Consider the following 18,271-nt stretch of genomic DNA (forward strand, 5'->3'; position numbering starts at 1 on the left):
CAATCATAAATACATCAGTGCCATTAATGCTAGATGGAGTCTACAATCATAAACACACCAGTGCCATTAATGCTGGATAGAGTCTACAATCATAAATACATCAGTGCCATTAATGCGGGATAGTTTCTACAATCATAAATACATCAGTACCATTAATACGGGATAGAGTCTACAATCATAACACACCAGTGCCATTAATGCTGGATAGAGTCTACAATCATAAATACATCAGTGCCATTAATGCTGGATAGAGTCTACAATCATAAATACATCAGTGCCATTAATGCTAGATGGAGTCTACAATAATAAACACACCAGTGCCATTAATGCGGGATAGATTCTACAATCATAAATACATCAGTACCATTAATACGGGATAGAGTCTACAATCATAAATATACCAGTGCCATTAATGCTGGACAGAGTCTACAATCATAAATACGTAAGTGCCATTAATGCTGGATAGAGTCTACAATCATAAATACACCAGTGCCATTAATGCTGGATAGAGTCTACAATCATAAATACACCAGTGCCATTAATGCTGAATAGAGTCTACAATCATAAATACATCAGTGCCATAAATGCTGGATAGAGTCTACAATCATAAATACACCAGTGCCATTAATGCTGGATAGAGTCTACAATCATAAATACATCAGTGCCATTAATTGCTGGATAGATTCTACAATCATAAATACATCAAGACAAGTAATACTGGATAGATTCTTCATTTTTTGCCAACCAAAACAATTTGGGTTTTATAGTCATTGTGTTGTAAATGTAATTAATTGTAAGTTACAAGAATTCAGTTTCCTAACAGTAATGTACAGTATATGCAGTGACCTCTTTTTTTTCGTAAGTTATTCAGAAATATTTTATGCATGTACATCACCATTTTCAATTAAAACAATGTAAATCAGATTCAAGCACATCTTTAAGACAATTCAACTTTACACATCTTTGCTTTTGTGTACCATGACAGTAAAGATGTTTTCTATAAATCTTGTCCTTCTCTCGTCAGACCAAGCTGGTATACGTTTGTACATGTATAGTGTAATGATGCTGTCTTCTGCAGCACTTTGATTTTCAGCAAATCATCATAGATGTGCAGAAGTTTTTTATTCAAGTGAGAACTTGATAATTTTTTTATTCTCTGCCTTTCTTAAGCAAAAACAAAACAGAAAAAGATTTCAAACTTCCACTTTGATTTTTTGGGGCATACATTTTGTTGACACTTACATGTATATACCGGTAGCTACACACATTGGGTACATATTTTTCTCACATAAAACAAGTATTAGTCTTTTATGTATAATCCATTTATAAAAGTACAGTAATGTTTCTTACTCCAGACAATGACCCAGTCAGTATTTTTTTCATACCTTCATTTTAGTATTTCACTATCTAATGTACCGGTATGCATTCAAAGAAAAAGTCTATCATCTATACCTAATAAAACTGACTACACTCCCCAACTTACATGTCAGCTATAAATATTTCATTAAAATAGTTAGGTGTGAAAATGATATGAAATGAGAGTCAATACAACTCAATTTTTATTGGTGAACTTATAAAGGCTTGTAGATATAAACAATAAAAATCTGTATCAATAACAGTAATACTGATCATCATAGGCAATATAAATTCACTTTCAAGTAATATTATGTTCTTATCTACAACATGTACTTCATATATATTTACAAATGACCAAAATTCCTACAATGCTAAGGTATATCTTAAACATCTATGTAAAAAATTCTAAGTATGTACACGATGAAGAATATGTAAGACGTGAAATATAGAAACATAATTTTACATGAGCAAAAAGTACTAAAGGGTATGTAGATGTTACAGACAGATATCAGCCATAACTTTTAAATCAAAAATCATGCAATACTTGATGACCTTGAAGCATTCATATCCACAAAAAAAATAAAAAACATATTTTTACCAGCATTCACCATTTCCTAAATAATGTAAACAAACAAATAATATGTACAGGAAGGAATGGAGAGGTTATCCCCCCCAAGGAACAGTTGTAATGATGGTTGTTAGCACATCTTATCATGTAACATGTGCAATAAAACACTGTTTTTGTAAAGTTTTTGAACTTGATGTCTATATGTACTTCTTCTTAATCTTCAGATGCCTCAGGTGTAAAATTTGGTTAATTTTCAACAATTGTTATTAGAACAACATTTTATATGCCAGGTGAGCACAATAAATAACATATACTGGTATGAAAAGGTCCTTATTTCATGCCTTCATAGTTTTTATTTCAAAGATATTGGGCGAGTAAGAAAGAAAATAGAAGTACAGGTATAAATAAATTACATAACAGAAACAAAGAAATTGATATAAAGATGTATAATGCATACCAGTTTCCTATAAAGCAAGGTTATTACATGCATTTCAGAGAATTTATTCTTTACAAATGTTCATAGTATTCTAAAAAGCTCTATGCACTATAAGATGTAAACTGATCTAAATCTTTTCATCAAGACATTAAAAGACCAAACTTTTCAATTGAATTTAAACTGTTTAGTTCACTATAAAATACCAGAAAGACTTTGTCAACAATAAAAACTAAAGAGTAATGTTATTTGGGAATAAACACTTCAGTATACACAATGGAAGAAACTTGTCATACTTGGGTTGTTCCAGATAATAAGATCAATCTATCATAACATTTACAATTATCCGAATTTAAATAATCCTATGATATCTCAAGTGAACTATGCATGTTATTGTTATCATGTTCTAGATAAAATACCCCAAATTTACAACTGCATATAAAATGGCTGTGATGACTGCTGTATCTACAACTTACAACTACACATTTATTCAAAACCTAAACAGAAATAACATGAAGAATGTAAGTTTATGCATAAAAAAATCAGCAATAGTACAAGTGTATTATCAGCAAATTAGTATCCAACATATGCCATAAAAAAGTACTAGACACCATACAGAATGACTTCTTTGGGTGCAGCTTGATATGCCTCGCAAATGAAGAAACCTGAACAACTTTCAAGCTTAAAGAACCGCATAAACTAAGCCCTATTGAAAACAGTCAAGAAGAACTTTAGTTATTAAGTATACTTTTGACCCATTTAGACCCTTTATACTCATTAATCATACCTTCCAGTGATATTGTTGACCTCATTCTTTTTTTATTTCTTAAACTGATGGTCTGTGGTTGGCAATCCAATGGAATAAATTTGTTCCCCTACTCACTGACCAATTCCTTCACTCCTATGAAATGGACTTTATAGTTGATCAGTATCTGATCCAAAAGAAAGAATATCACATAGCCAGATCCTTTGGTCCTACTTTTTGCTACATAGATGATGTATTGTCCTTAAATAATCCTAGTATTACAGAGATTTTATAAATTGCATCTACCCCAAAGAACACTACAGACCCTATGAAGTCAGCCTCATATTGTTACTAACACATAGAGAGATTGATTGTAAAGGAAAACTTGTGACCAAACTATACGACAAAAGCAACGACTTATCATATTGTCTTGTCTACTTTCTGTTATCTGTGGCAACATCCCTTCAGTACAGGTCTATGTACAGAGTTTTCATATCACAACTCATACGTTATGCCAGAGCTTGCTGAAGCACATCTGACTTTTTGTAACATATCTGACTTCCAACAAGTAGGCTTTTGGAACAGGGTCAAGTTGCTACATGATTAGAACAGGCTTGCCTACCCCTTTTTATGGAAACAGTAAAGTTTATCCCCCAAACAAGTCATTTGAGATGGAAAAATTGCAAGTTTCATTTTTTGTTGCAAATAGCTGATTTTATAGACAGAAACCACCAATATATTTGGACGAATATCAATATATTTAATATTAATGTACCTTTTATCATGTTGTTTTATGATTTTTTTCTTGGCAAGAGCACCATTATTTTCTTCACAACTACGTTTGGGCATAGTTTTTGTTTTCAAACCAGAAATGGCCTTAATGAAGAGCTCTGTCCAGCACAGCATGATACAATCTATAGATTTTTGACACACTTAAATATAGACTTGTACTTCATTATGGGCACAATACTGCACATAATTTCAAAATTAATAAAAAAAAAATTTGAATATGGACCAAAAATAAAGGTCTATATTTTTTAGGTGTAGCCCCCATGACCCCTTATATGTGTAACTTGAAAACCCCACGAGATACATGTATCTGAAATCTGATTGAATAATGAAGGCAGGAATTTTCATAAGGAATCCACTACTAACCAGACCAAAAATAAATCAAAGTGCTGTTAGCACTGGTTTTTTTTTTATTCTTGTGAAAATTGTAGCATGGACAAAATTTAAAAGACTACATGATGTAAAATAAAATTATAATCATACATTTGCACTTCTCATATTATTTAGAACTGTTTTTATAACAATAAAATAATTAAACAGTATCCAACATCGCACACAATTACAAAATTTGTCACGTTTCACCTTTTTCCTGTAATTATACTAAAATGTAACTTATTTCAGCTTAAAAAAATGATTTCCTTAATCAAAGTACATGTATTAAGATTTTCAAAATATACACTTTTTATCAATTTGAATTTCCCCCCTATTTTACTTGGTCAAAATCACTGCTCTTCACTTCCTGTTTATTACTAATAAAATATTTTTGATAGGATTTTGACCGATAATTGCATTAAATGGAACATGCTTAGCACATTTAATTCTTCTTGTCACATTACTGTGAGAACTTCATTCCCTAAATGTTAATTTATTACTAAATATTCAAAAAGAAGTCCCTCAAATCTTCAGTTCATTTGAAAAGTAATATCTTAAATATGATTTGCAGAAATAATAGAATAGTATTGAGATAATAATTGCCAGAAACATATTTACAGGTTATAAAAGATGTATAGAATGATATAAAATGAAGAACATTTGGACTCTATTTTGCGTAGTGTTTAGAAACAGTGGGGAAGTTCCAATGAGACAGATCAACTACATTTGTAACTGTATAAGTCAATTACAAATTTATGACAAAAAATTACTGTGTCACTGTGTCATTTAAATTAAATTAAAGATTTAATTACAGTTAATGGGTTGTTAATGAGTAACGATATGGGTACGGGCTACACATTTTAGACTATACCAAGCGCCAATACTTTCACTTCCGGCCATAATAGGTGTCCGTCATCTGGTATCTGGTTAAAAAACTGGATAAAATCGATGCTTAAAGAGAAGTTGAGAGTGTATGGGAGGTTTGTTACAGAAATAGAACGTATCAACTCGTTTTTGGCATAAAAAATTAGACAAACGTCACAAAGCCCGATTTCAGGCGAGATAAAATCCAATTCGTAAAAAGGCGGTAAGCAACTCGAAAATTCTCTTTTGACTTTTTCCGAGATTCCCATTGCCGAGCGAGCATTTATGCTTCTAAAAATACATTTCACCAAGCCCCTGTGGTGTCTGCACTGGTGAGCTTATGAGAATATGACTGACATGAAAGGCTGAGGCACATAATATGATAAGTTCTGTATCCCTTTTTCGGAATAGTTCGGCCATTGGATAAGGACGTTCATATAAATAATAAATATGGAACAATTAACCGAATATGTTTTAAATATCAAGTAAACAAATTTACCTCAGGCGTTGCCCTCCTTTGTCAACCGGAAATGCAAAGTATAAACATCGACAATGAGCACGCGCAATTAAAAATAGTTCTTACGACCAGATGTTGAGAAAGCACCGCCACGGCCACAGTGTTTTTTATTTTTTGTTTTGTTTTTTGTTTTTATTTATTTTTTTGGTGTAACTTTATAAAATGACGTCTGTCAGTTTTTAAAGAGTCATCAAGGGAACCAAGGTTATAGTGGTAATCAAAAGAATGCAATCCAGGGACAAAGACCAGACTTGGAAAACAGATATACACAACAAAGAACATAAAGTAACTAAAATCATACATACAAAGTAACAAAAGCAAATGCGCGACTCGGACTCCACTAAAAACTGGGAGCATGGATCATGTGCACCGGTAGGATAAGCGTCCTCTACTTTTCTAGAAACACCCGCCGAGTTGCTCATAAAGTCAAGTCCGGGGTAGACAAACAAGGGAAGGAAAACTATGACCCGTTGAATAAATCAGTTTTCATGGTGCTGATGGATACACCATAACGATCCACGAGTTCATGATGACGACCATAGAACTTCTGTAGTGATGACTTCTATTTTGTAGCAAAATAACCCTGTTCTAGAAGCCTATTTGTTAGAGTTCTAGCGCGATATAAAAAGTCTGCGTAGTTTCGGCAAGCTCTGGCATAACGTATGAGTTGTGATATGAACACTGCATATGCAGGTGCTGAAGGGATGTTGCCACAGATGAAAGGAAAGTTGACACTTCTGAATGAAAAGTCATCACGTTTGTCGTAAAGTTTGGTCAATAGTTTTCCTTTACCATCGATTTCTAAGTGTAGGTCAAGATATGAGGCTGACTTCACATTGTCTATGAATAATTCAAAATTGCTGGTCATTTTGACAACCGTTTTCATTACATATGTTTTCTAGGTATTTAACAAATATTTAGGATTTTTATTGTTCGCTTTCTGGTAGGTTAAACTTCTTTTATGTAAATAAGCTAATTAACATTTGCGGTGGCTTTCAACATGTCAGATGCTAGAGGTTAGGATGGCACCAAGTCAGAAAATAGCTTACCAGACAATCTGTAGCATTGCTGGAGTAACTAAATGCTGATCCCACTTTGGCACATTGTGATCTATTTGATAAATAACTGAAAAAAAGATTCTTATACATTCTTACAATATGATTATAATTTCAATATCATTAGATTATGAGGGAGACAGTCGAAGGCCTTCGAGAGATCCATCAACATAGCAGCAAAATATATATTTATTTTCATCGACTGCTTTTTCCAGTCCTCAATGACTTTTAATAATGATGTGTTACAGTCATAGCCAGGCCGAAAGACTGATAAAGATGGATGGAATATATCATCAATCAGTTATCTGCTGGTAGATGGCCCTCTCGGAGATGGTAAAATACTGACAGGCCTATAATTTCCTAGTTGCAACCGGTTATTTTTCTTATGTATTGGTACTACTTGCGCTTATTTTAGAGCGTCAGGAGAAAAAGATTGTTCGAATGACATTTTGGCAAGTTTTACCAGAGAGAGCTTGTTTTCCAATTTTTGATATAAAACCCCCCCCCCCCCCCCAAAAAAAAAAAATGAATAAAATTAAATTAAAAAAACAAACAAACAAACAAACCACACACACAAAATTAAATAAAATAAACAAAATTTTATCACTAAATGAAAAGTTGATACCAATAAATAGGGAACACACTCTGCAGCGGTTTGTTATACATGCTGTATACACTATTTTTATCAAAGTATTTATGAAAGGTAGCTGTGTTTTATTTCAGTACAAATATACATATATTGAAAAAAATGTCCACCTTTACAGCTTTTATAGATTTCAAAACAGTGATAGAAAATTATTGTTTACTAAACTGAATGATTTAGGATTGAGTACACAATTCAACGAGTGTAATTTTGATGTATATGCAAATCTAGATAGTATATTAAATAGATATATTATTGTTCAACTTGAAACTTTTACTTGCGAATGGCAAAATAGAATATTGTTACAAAGTAATGGTAGTAAACTACGAACTTCTAAATTATACAAAACAAATTATTGTTCAGAGTCGTATCTAACGCAAAATATGTCCGAAAATTAAAGCACAGAAGTGCATTTGCAAAATTTAGATGTTGTGTTGCTTTTATAAAAATAGAAACTGGACGTTATGAAAACAAACCAGTGTCTGAGCGCATCAGTTTTAATTGCAAAGCTATTATCGAAGATGAAAAACATGTTTTAACTTTATGTCCATTATGTGCAGATCGTCGTAAATTGTTATTTGAGGAAGCATGTAAATATAATGAATTGTTTTATGCATTGTCTGATAACGATAAATTTATTTATATTTTTAACTGTAAAGAATTGTGTCAATTAGCTGCTAAAACCTGCTGTAATATTTTATGTGGGAGGACTAGTTTTTTTTTATATAAATAGTTAACTTTTTATAAATCTGCTGTATATTATTTCGTGTATTTTATTTTGCATGTGTAATTATATGAATATATCTTAATAGCCTCTCATAATTCTTAATAGAATGACACTTGTATACTGCTTTTCGTACTTTTATGTCTTTTATTGTTGACTTATAAACATAAGTATGTTGTATAAATTATGGTATTTTATATGTTGTACAAGTGGTGAGACTTTAATAAAATATTGAATCTGAATCTACATAAATTAACCTATTTTTTTCTCTCAGTAGTATACGTCACGGTTTTATTTAGTACCACATACATCCAAGTATAAGCTTCACTTTGTTTGAACGGATCTGTCTATGCTTTTGCAATTTGACTTTATAGCTGGTCTTTAGATGCACCTATTTAAGGGCACATTTCAAAGTACGCTTTCGTAAAAAAAATCATTTTTTATTATTTTATTCTTTACTTTTCTTAATTTGCTGTTATGTTTTTTTTTTTTTTTAATTTTGTTATATTTCCTCAGATTGACATTCTTTGATATGATTATATAAAAATGAAAAAAAACTGAAAGGCTTTACATAGACTTTTACAATGGCCAGTGGCGAATGTTGAGTTAGTTCCCTTAGCTGATACTAAACGCCATCTGTCGTCATTATTACAAACTTGTTTCGGTGCAGACACGAAAAGCAGCATAGGTGAAAGAAAAGAAAACATTGATAACAGAAAAGTCTGAGAGAAAGATGGAATACGGTTGAAATAGAGAGAACATTTTTTAAATGGATATGTTTGCTCAGAGCAGCATTTTTTTAACTAGTTTACATTATAAAGAGACAATTCCAGTATTCTTTTGAGGTCTATTAGTTTCAGGAACAGTGGCACCACTGGCTGGATTTTTTTCCTTAGAAAATGTATGGTGCTACATTTATTATTGGAATAATTTTACTGGAGTTTTCTCATGGATTACGACACTATACAGATCAATGGGCTGTGAATCTTAGTGGGGGAGAAAGAATGGCCCGAGATCTGGCTCTGAAACATGGTTTTGAATACATGGGACAGGTAGGATTAATGTCAATGTTCAGTATATTTCTCTTAGTTTTTTGTCCTTTTTTTTAACTTTATATTTGATAAAACAGATTGGAAACAACCCCTGAAATTAGTGACTCGAAGTGTACTTATGCTGATATGGAATTATTTACATTATAAAACAAAGAAAGTTTTGCATGTTAGCAAAATGCAATATTTATAATTTATAAAGCATTTTTTTCTAAAGAAGGTACATAATTATTTTTATCAGCGACCTTTAAAAAATGTGTTTTATTTGGGTTCCTAACTTTTGAAATAATTAGATAGATAAAGTCTGTTGGTTTCCTCATTGTTTGTTGAAGACCAAAGGGTAGCCTTGTGCTGATATTTTCATTCTGGTGGGGTTGTTGTCTCTTTCATATTCACCATACTTATTCTCGTTATATATTGAATTGCTTTTGCAAAAACTTGACAAAATCACATAAATATTCCTACTTTATAACATTAAAAAAAAACACCATGTGAGGGGGCCCCCAATTTTGAAGGTTGTTCCTAATCTTTTTAAGAGTAACAAACAAAAACGACCAAATTATTCTCATGCAGTAGACTAGACAACAAATGTCTGTTAACTGGATAAAACCTTCAGGCACGAGACTTGAAATGCAGTATTACAACTAAAAGAACACTAGATACTTTAATAGGAAATACACACAATATACTGTACAATGTATACATGTACAAAATGTATATACAATGTAGACTATGATAAGAGTAACATACATGTACAATTTTTTTTGTACATCTTAAATGCACCTTTTTATGTACGTGTAAAAATGTCACAACTTATGAATTTGGTTAGCGGAATTTGAAAATTACACCTTTGTAGATGCTTAGAATTAATACACTTAAATGATATTTATGCTGAAAATTCTTTTGCACTATGAAAAAAATGAAGAAAAAAACTCCAAAATGATGGGCATACATTGTATATTTACATTTGTAAATGTACAAATACATGAATGGTGTATGTACATTCACATTGTACTGTATACATGGAGCAAAGGTATTTTGGATTTTACAGGGTGTATATTCATCAAAAACAATCCAAAGCTTGTAAGTCTGGTACATTTGCATGCAGTACATGTAACAGATTTTGGTTTTCTATTAGACACTTGCACTAGTATGCCAAGCTTTTATCGAAAGCAACATGAAAAAATATTCATCACCATATTCCAAAATAACACTTTTCAGTTAAATTATTGTAAAGAGATTAAGTGATCTTGAATTAGGAAAAAATCTAAGTTCTCATGTTCTGTGTCAGTTAATATTGAATGAGAAACACTTTACTTGAAAAACTTTTAACATAGATTGCATTAGTAGAATGGGGAACATTTTCAAAGCCCCACAAAATTTGCTTTTATTTCTGATTTATTTCCGATTCAGGAGCAATTACACAATGGTACACAATGTTCTTTTTTCTTTAGGCCACATCAAATTATTTTGTAGATTCTCATCCACCAGCAACTAAAAAAATGGAGCAGGTGGGAGGATTTTATTTTTTTTGTTTTTCCAAAATTTGTGAAATCTTGTTCCCACTGATGAATTTGTTAAAGAAATCCTGGAAATGTGTACTTTCGGTTATGTTTGTTTATTTCTCTAATTCCCCTTATAATCCGACTAACAATGAAAACCATCCTAAGATCTGCCAAAAAATATCAAGATATTCTGTAAAGTTTACAGTGTAAACATACACCATGTTACTCGTTCTTTTATAAGTAGAGTCTTGATGGAAACGGATATGAAAGAAATAAAAAAAATTTGAACCAATGCAAAAAAATAAAAAAATTGGGGCAGGCCATTTTGGGTAGGGGCAAGCGGGGAAGAGAACATGTTACCAGCATTAGGTGCCATCAGGATAATCATACCAGTATGTATCATTCTTTTTACTTTTACTCATTTTGGTAGGTTATTTAACTTATTTTGTTTGACCTGCTTTACTGTGACATCATTAAGTGTAAGTTTTTGTAAGAATCAGGCAAAATGGGGAAAAAAAAAACAGAAACATGCATGTCAAAAATCCCACCGATCTGACCATATAATTTCACTCAAGGATGCTTTCTCTATTTGAAAAAACAATGCATCACTGGATTTGCTCAGAAATTTTTCAATAGAATGTTAGATAAATGAGGTTTTGACATAGTTATCTGGCGGTCCTTGAAATGTTCACAGACCCATCGAAACTTTTTTAAGCACATCTGACATTCGGTCAGACACAAGGTGATGACTTGTCTGACCGAACAACAATTTGTCTGACTGAAAAAACTCTGAACAATTTATCGACACGCTAACATTTTTGATGGGGGGTGGGAATCTCCAAGTACATTTTATTATCAAGCTGATTTTAAAACTACTGGGTATGGGCTCTTGAATTTGTTAATTTGTCACCATTATTCATTTTGGCTAGAGTGTATCTGATGAGTCTTCATAAACGAAACATGTGTACTTTGTTTTGAGTTCTTTGTATTATATATTGTTGATTTTTTAAATTTGAAATAAAGTATTGTTATTAAATTATAAAATCTATTCTCAATCTCTGGCATAAAACATAATCATTTCAAAATTCAACATTTCATCTTGATAGTCAAAACATTCACTGTCTTCATAATCATCATCATTGTCACAAAGGCTCTCCACAATGTTAAGTGTTGAGTTAACTTCAATTTGTACATTATCAATATCATTCTTTTCCTCATCAAGTATTTCAATATCTGCATCATTAGTCATTATAACATCAACAGTATTTTGTGTTTCATTTTCAGTTTCCAAATTGGTATTAATAACAGGCTCTTTGGATTGATTTTGGGTTTCATTTACAGTTCGACCCAACAAAATTTCAAATGAAAATTTGTTTTATCAGATGTTTAATTATTAATCTTTATCAATTTCGATGTAAAAGAAATATACTTTATTATTTTTTTCATTATTATTTTGACAATATAATGACCACATGTTTCACATGTAAACGAGTAGCGAGACAACGGAAGGGACGATATATCAAAGGACGAAATGACGTGTAGCGAATGAACCAGAAGTTACATATTATTGTTTACAATCAAATTGATTGACTATCTCGCTAGACTGTAGACTAATTCACGTAATTATTAAAACGTTCTAGTTTTATTATTCACAAAAACCACTTCAGTTTTGAGAAAATCTTCTTTAACGTAAGAAAAAAACATCGGACACCCGGGCCGACAAGCAACGTGTATTTACCGGACCCGTGACAATTTTATCGGACAGGTCCAACGGTCCGGCAGGTTTCGATGGGTCTGTGTTCATTTTCAGTGCATTTCAATGAAATTAGAACTCAATTTACCATAATGATATTCAAAATCTTCCCTTTTTTTCCTTGATTCTGATTCAAATTGGTGTTTTTTTTTATACCATGCTTCACCCACTCCATTACCTGAAGCGATCAATGCAATTCTAATACATGTAGTTGGGATCTGCCATCAGTCACCAATCAGTTTCTGATCAGTCACTATACTTACTATACTTTTTACTATACATGTACAATGTTCTTCCATTTAACTTGGAATGGCAATAGTGCACATTGCCATAGTGCAACTCTTTTCTCCAATTCGTAACAGCGAATTTCAACCAAATTGAATGTCAGGTAGCACTGCAAAGCATGGTCCCAGAAGGACACTGTCTACATGTATATTATTATGAGTTGGGATTTTTCCTTTTCGGAAAACATGTTGGGGTAGTCTTGTAATAAATTTGTACATGTAGCTAAGTTTACCTTTAGTGACTTTAGTTACATGATTGATCTGTTATAGTGTAGTAAATACAAATTCATTTTGTTGTTGCTGTTGATACCCGTTCATAGGACATTGTTGATAGGATACATGTAGTGAATAATATACTGAAATATGTGTTCATGTACAGACTACTCTTGCCTCGTTTGTATGTATGTACATGTACATGTAGTTGTGATGAATTAATTATCAAATATATTTGTATAACATTACACCTACATTTACTAAATTTTGCAAACAGGAATATTAAAGTTACTTTTGTACATGTGGTTAATTATAAATTCTGAAATTTGTCTAGCTATTTGTACTTGCTTTATTTCAAGCTGTCTCCAGTAGGACATATTTACTCGCTATTCTCCTGTTGGACTACAATTATGTTAAGTATCTTAATAAAACAAAGTGCTGACAGAAACAAACATACCACATGTAATGTATAAATCAACTAATTTATTCAGCATCATATACCTTGATTAGAATTTCTATTATTTCTTTGATGTTCTCAAACATACATGTACTTGTAGAAGTCCTACATTGATGAACAGGTTTTGTAATTGTTTAGCTCATAATTAATGTTTATCACATTCATAGTGATAGCATTCTGTCTCCCCCATGTAGATTCAGCAGAGGATCAAGTACAAGATCTAAAAACAAATTTCTAATTGAGGATATCCCAAGTTAGTGTGGCAGCTTGAAATACTCTTTATATGTATTGTTTTCTTTATAATAATGGCCCAGAAGTTTGAATTATGTATTTCGTTCTTTCTTATATTTTGTACTTACATAATGTAGCTTCTTTAAATTGGTAAATTTTATACAAAACAAAGAAACTTAATGTTTTAATTTTGAGAACTTAGACATACAGATTTTCAAAAGTGCAAGAAAAAAAGGAGAATTTAAAAAAAAAGAAGACTTAAATCAATGGACAGAAATCTTAAAAAATAGTTTCTCTTCTAAGAATGCTAATTTCACCGGTAATATGCCTGAACATTTGATTTCAAATCTTTGGACTTCAGATATTTTCTAATTCCTTTGTTCACTCTGTCTAACACTTCAATTATTTATTGACAATTGCATCAAGGATGTGATCATAGGATAAAAACATAGCACATGTTAAAACACAGGCATTGGTAAATTTGTAGAAAAATTCAGGACAGAAAAAAAATCAATGAATTTGTTCCATCCATAACTAACATTTCCAGATGTTGGCATATAAATTATCGATTAACTGTGTTGGTTCTTTGTGTAATTTGATTTGTGATATGGAAATAAGGGTAAAAATATTGGTTACTGTCTTTTTCATTCTGCTTTGTTCAGTCAGTAATATTGCTATTGATCTCCACATTTCTAGAATGCTGAATCAACAAATCTTCTTAAATTATAACATTAAATCTATAATAGAAAGCAATTGACTAATTAGTTCTGTACATTAAAACTTTCATCTCTGTATTTTGTTTTATCATTATTATTTTGATTCTAATACTTCCCAAGCACCAATACTTAATTTGAAGTTAGAATTCTGTATGTTTTTTTTATAGGACAATGTTATAGGAAGACCTAGCATTTGTTGCCTTTAGATTATTTAATTGCATGTCCTTCTTGGTTATGTATTGATTTCCTATATGTGTTTTATTTCAAATTATGTATTTAGATCTTAACGGAGGACTTTCTTGAGTTCTCACACTGAAAAGAAAGAATATTATCTACTGAAAGATTCCCTAAGTACATGTATGGTCTAAGCAAATAAGATAATATGATTACTGAGATCCCTTTAGTAAACACCCTGTATTGTTGTGAAAATTGTCTAATTTGACTTCGAAATTCAAAACTAACTACTCCATTTAAAGTTGATATAGCTATAAGCTGTTAAAGTTTCCATTGAAATTAAAATGCTCAACGGCAGTTGCCGAAGTATTTAAAAGGTAATACACTGAATCTTATCTTTTCCTGCCTATTGTAGAACACGAGACATTGTTTATGTTGCTTTACACCCCTGACGTTTATTGAAAAGGTCACCTTAGTCAATTTTTTTTTATAGTTGTACATTAAACCTTTTTGCAAAGGTTCAGATTTTGAAAGCTCAGTAGTAATCACTATATCAACTGCTCACAATGTAGACTTGTAGATGTGATGTACATTTACACATATTTTTTTTATCCCAATCCATAGAAATTTTAATTTGGGTTTTAGACCATAACTGTTATACATGTATAAGAAAACAGAATGCAAGTCTATTTGATTTGACAGTTATAGAGAAGATAATTCATCTGTGATCCTGGTCATACAGTTTTTGTAATGCTTTCTATTGTAACAACAAATATGAGTTAGATGAGACACAAATACTGTACAACATGGTCATCAATGCATTTCCAGTATGTGTACATATGGACAAGTATTACTTGTACAGTGCATGCTTGCAATAATGGCCATTACTAATACCTAATGTTGTATTATATTTTACAGATTATGCCAGAGTATTATTTATTCCGACACAGAAAAGTAGCCAAAAGATCAGTTTATTCAAGTTCTACCCACCATAGAACTCTGTCTCAGGAAGGAAGTGTAAGTTCATTTTTCATTGTTGAGTACAGTTTTGGGTAGTTTTTTTAACCCCCTTAAAATATAAATGATTGTCTTGTAACTATACATTAAATAGCTACTAAGATGTATACGATAAAAAATACACTGTATAATGTAAGTTTGTATATTTTTTGTTAGTCTTCGAACAATTTTTGTTTATTCCTTCATCAGAATTTGATTTCTATTCTTTATTTGTTTCTGATGTAGCTGTTCTTATAGACCTCATTGGTGGACCTTTTGTAGAATTATGATTTTTCCAGTTGAGTGCATATTTAATAATTTGATGGATGGTGGTACACTATTCTTTTCTGTAATCCATCCGTGAATGCCACACACCAGTAATACTTTACTTAATCCACCCTGAGTCTTTAAACACCTTTTATTGGTAATAAAGACTTGTCAAATAACTATGATTTATTCATCATATTTATTATTAATGTAATATGTTAAAAATGAAATAAGATATTATTATTTTTTTAGGAGTTTATAGGCTAGTAAACATGTACAGCATCTAAAGATTTACTTTTATAAAGAAGTTAACTAATACATGTACAAATCTTTGTTGGGGTTTTTTGTCTGCTATTAAACTGTTACAGAACAGACATGCAACATACTTTATTTATCTTTTGATTTTGTAATTTCAGTTGAGAACTATTTTGTTTAAGTAGACTTTTTTGACTGTTTGTTTCAAGAAACTCAAACCTTACTTGGTACAAATGTACTACTAATTAAATTAGCAAGTGAAATTGCTATACTAAAAGTAAAAGGTATAAAAATGGATTTCAATTTTGTAGCTGTCAATTTATTTGGACCACATAAGTTGTAATAAGATGAATGAATAGAAAAAAAATTACATATGCTGTTTAAAAAGACCCCATTACAAAATATCATGTGCCAATTAATCTGTCAATGTCAAAATAGGCAGTGACTGAAAATTTATAAAATTTAATTACAGCGAAATTGTGCTATGTCATTTATTCATTGTTGTTAAAGGTTAGAATGATTGAGTGAAATTTCTTATCATGCAGTTTTGAGTTTATATTCTGCACTCTGTATTTGTACACTATACAGCTGTTTTCCAACCTTTAATTGTACATTATACAGCTCTTTTTCATCCTGTATTTGTACACTATACAGATCTTTTTCATCCTGTATTTGTACACTTTACAGCTCTTTTCCACCCTTTAATTGTACATTATACAGCTCTTTTTCATCCTGTATTTGTACACTTTACAGCTCTTTTCCACCCTTTAATTGTACACTATACAGCTCTTTTTCATCCTGTATTTGTACACTATACAGCTCTTTTTCATCCTGTATTTGTACACTTTACAGCTCTTTTCCACCCTTTAATTGTACATTATACAGCTCTTTTTCATCCTGTATTTGTACACTTTACAGCTCTTTTCCACCCTTTAATTGTACACTATACAGCTCTTTTTCATCCTGTATTTGTACACTATACAGCTGTTTTCCACCCTTTAATTGTACATTATACAGCTCTTTTTCATCCTGTATTTGTACACTATACAGCTCTTTTTCATCATGTATTTGTACACTATACAGCCGTTTTCCAACCTGTATTTATACACTATACAGCTGGAGTGGACTGAAGATTTTCCATTTACAGTGGTTGCTAGATATGTGATAACATTGTCATAAATTGAACCAAAATTTAAGAATTTTCGTATCCTGCATGATTTCTTACATTATAAGGACATGTGCTTCCCCATTGCTGGATCAATGAAGATTCATACTATCACCTTAAATGATTGTGTATTTGTAAAATTTCATTGTAAGAGTAACCAGACCAGATCATTAGGCAGGTGGATGTGCAGGTTGGCAGGTGTAGAATTTTAACTTTAAATGTTTCTTTATATTGGCACAATTTATAGATCTGATCGTTTACCAGTACATCTTTTCATTAAGCATAGTTAAATACAAACATGACCATCTGTTGATTGTCAACACTGTATACTCTTATATAATGTTATCTCATTAACTCAGACATTCTCTTCCCTTCTAATCACTGTTTACCCAGGATGATTGAAGAATTTTAGTAGAATATCTTGCACCTTCTGCCAACTATAGTTGACTATAAAAATATTACACAAATACACATTATCATCAAAATCAGTGATATTAAATAGGTTCTTTTCATACTCTATACATTGGATTTTTACTTCCATATTGTTTGGAAATTCACTAAAATATTGGACTTTACAATTTTTATACGCCCATCTAAGACGGGACGTATTATGGTATACCATTGTCCGTCCATCGTCCACACTTCGGACAATAACTCAAAAATTCTTTCACCAATTTTATGAAACTTTGGTGAATTATTTGTATTTATTGACGTAAGGTCCTTTTCGATTTTTATAAATTTCAGATTTTTCTTTTCCATGTTGTGAATTTTTTTACTTAAAAAAGGGGGATTTTCAAATTTTTGGACAATAACCCAAAAACACTTTCACCTACTTTTATGTTATGAAGTTTTACTCTCTTAAAAAGGGCGGAAATGGCCAAGGAAATTTTATTCGTTGAAAAATTGTCAAAAACGGACCGTTTATTATGATGATTGACTAATGGATATAAAAGGTACTTCGTAACCTTGTCAGAAAAGTGTGTTTTGAACAAGATAGGAATGTATGGGTGAAAAATCAAACTTAGTTAAACTTGAGGTAGCCTTGATAGTGCGAAATTTTTTGTGCATTTTTTATTTACTTTTTTTTGGGGGAAAAGGGTATTTGACAGGGCTCACAGTATTTCTAGTTGATCATGTAAA

At 31.4% G+C, this 18,271-nt stretch overlaps 2 protein-coding genes across 7 annotated transcripts in view; one reads left to right on the forward strand and one right to left on the reverse strand.

The window, feature by feature from the left end:
• Positions 1–5,699, reverse strand: part of LOC148622917 (uncharacterized) — a 32,047-nt gene extending 26,348 nt beyond the window's left edge. For 3 of the 5 annotated variants that reach the window (XR_015920731.1, XM_088573260.1, XM_088573258.1), the window contains exon 1: positions 5,627–5,699. The gene's annotated coding sequence lies outside the window, so the exon portion shown is untranslated. Of the gene's footprint in view, positions 1–3,144; positions 3,290–5,626 lie in introns of all 5 variants that reach the window. The other 2 variants (XM_088573261.1, XM_088573259.1) reach the window with 1 other exon arrangement.
• A 2,994-nt stretch (positions 5,700–8,693) lies between these two features.
• Positions 8,694–18,271, forward strand: part of LOC148622918 (furin-like protease kpc-1) — a 65,522-nt gene continuing 55,944 nt past the window's right edge. The window contains exons 1-2 of one of the 2 annotated variants that reach the window (XM_088573265.1): positions 8,694–9,118; positions 15,367–15,465. In XM_088573265.1, the coding sequence (XP_088429391.1) occupies positions 8,966–9,118; positions 15,367–15,465 (252 nt within the window). In that variant the 5' untranslated portion in view covers positions 8,694–8,965. The remainder of the gene's footprint in view (positions 9,119–15,366; positions 15,466–18,271) is intronic. The other variant, XM_088573266.1, reaches the window with a different exon arrangement.

The sequence above is a fragment of the Perna viridis genome, chromosome 3 (assembly GCF_037379345.1).
Source record: "Perna viridis isolate PV_CMFRI_1.1 ecotype Kerala chromosome 3, ASM3737934v1, whole genome shotgun sequence".
NCBI classification, from domain to species: Eukaryota; Metazoa; Mollusca; class Bivalvia; order Mytilida; family Mytilidae; genus Perna; species Perna viridis.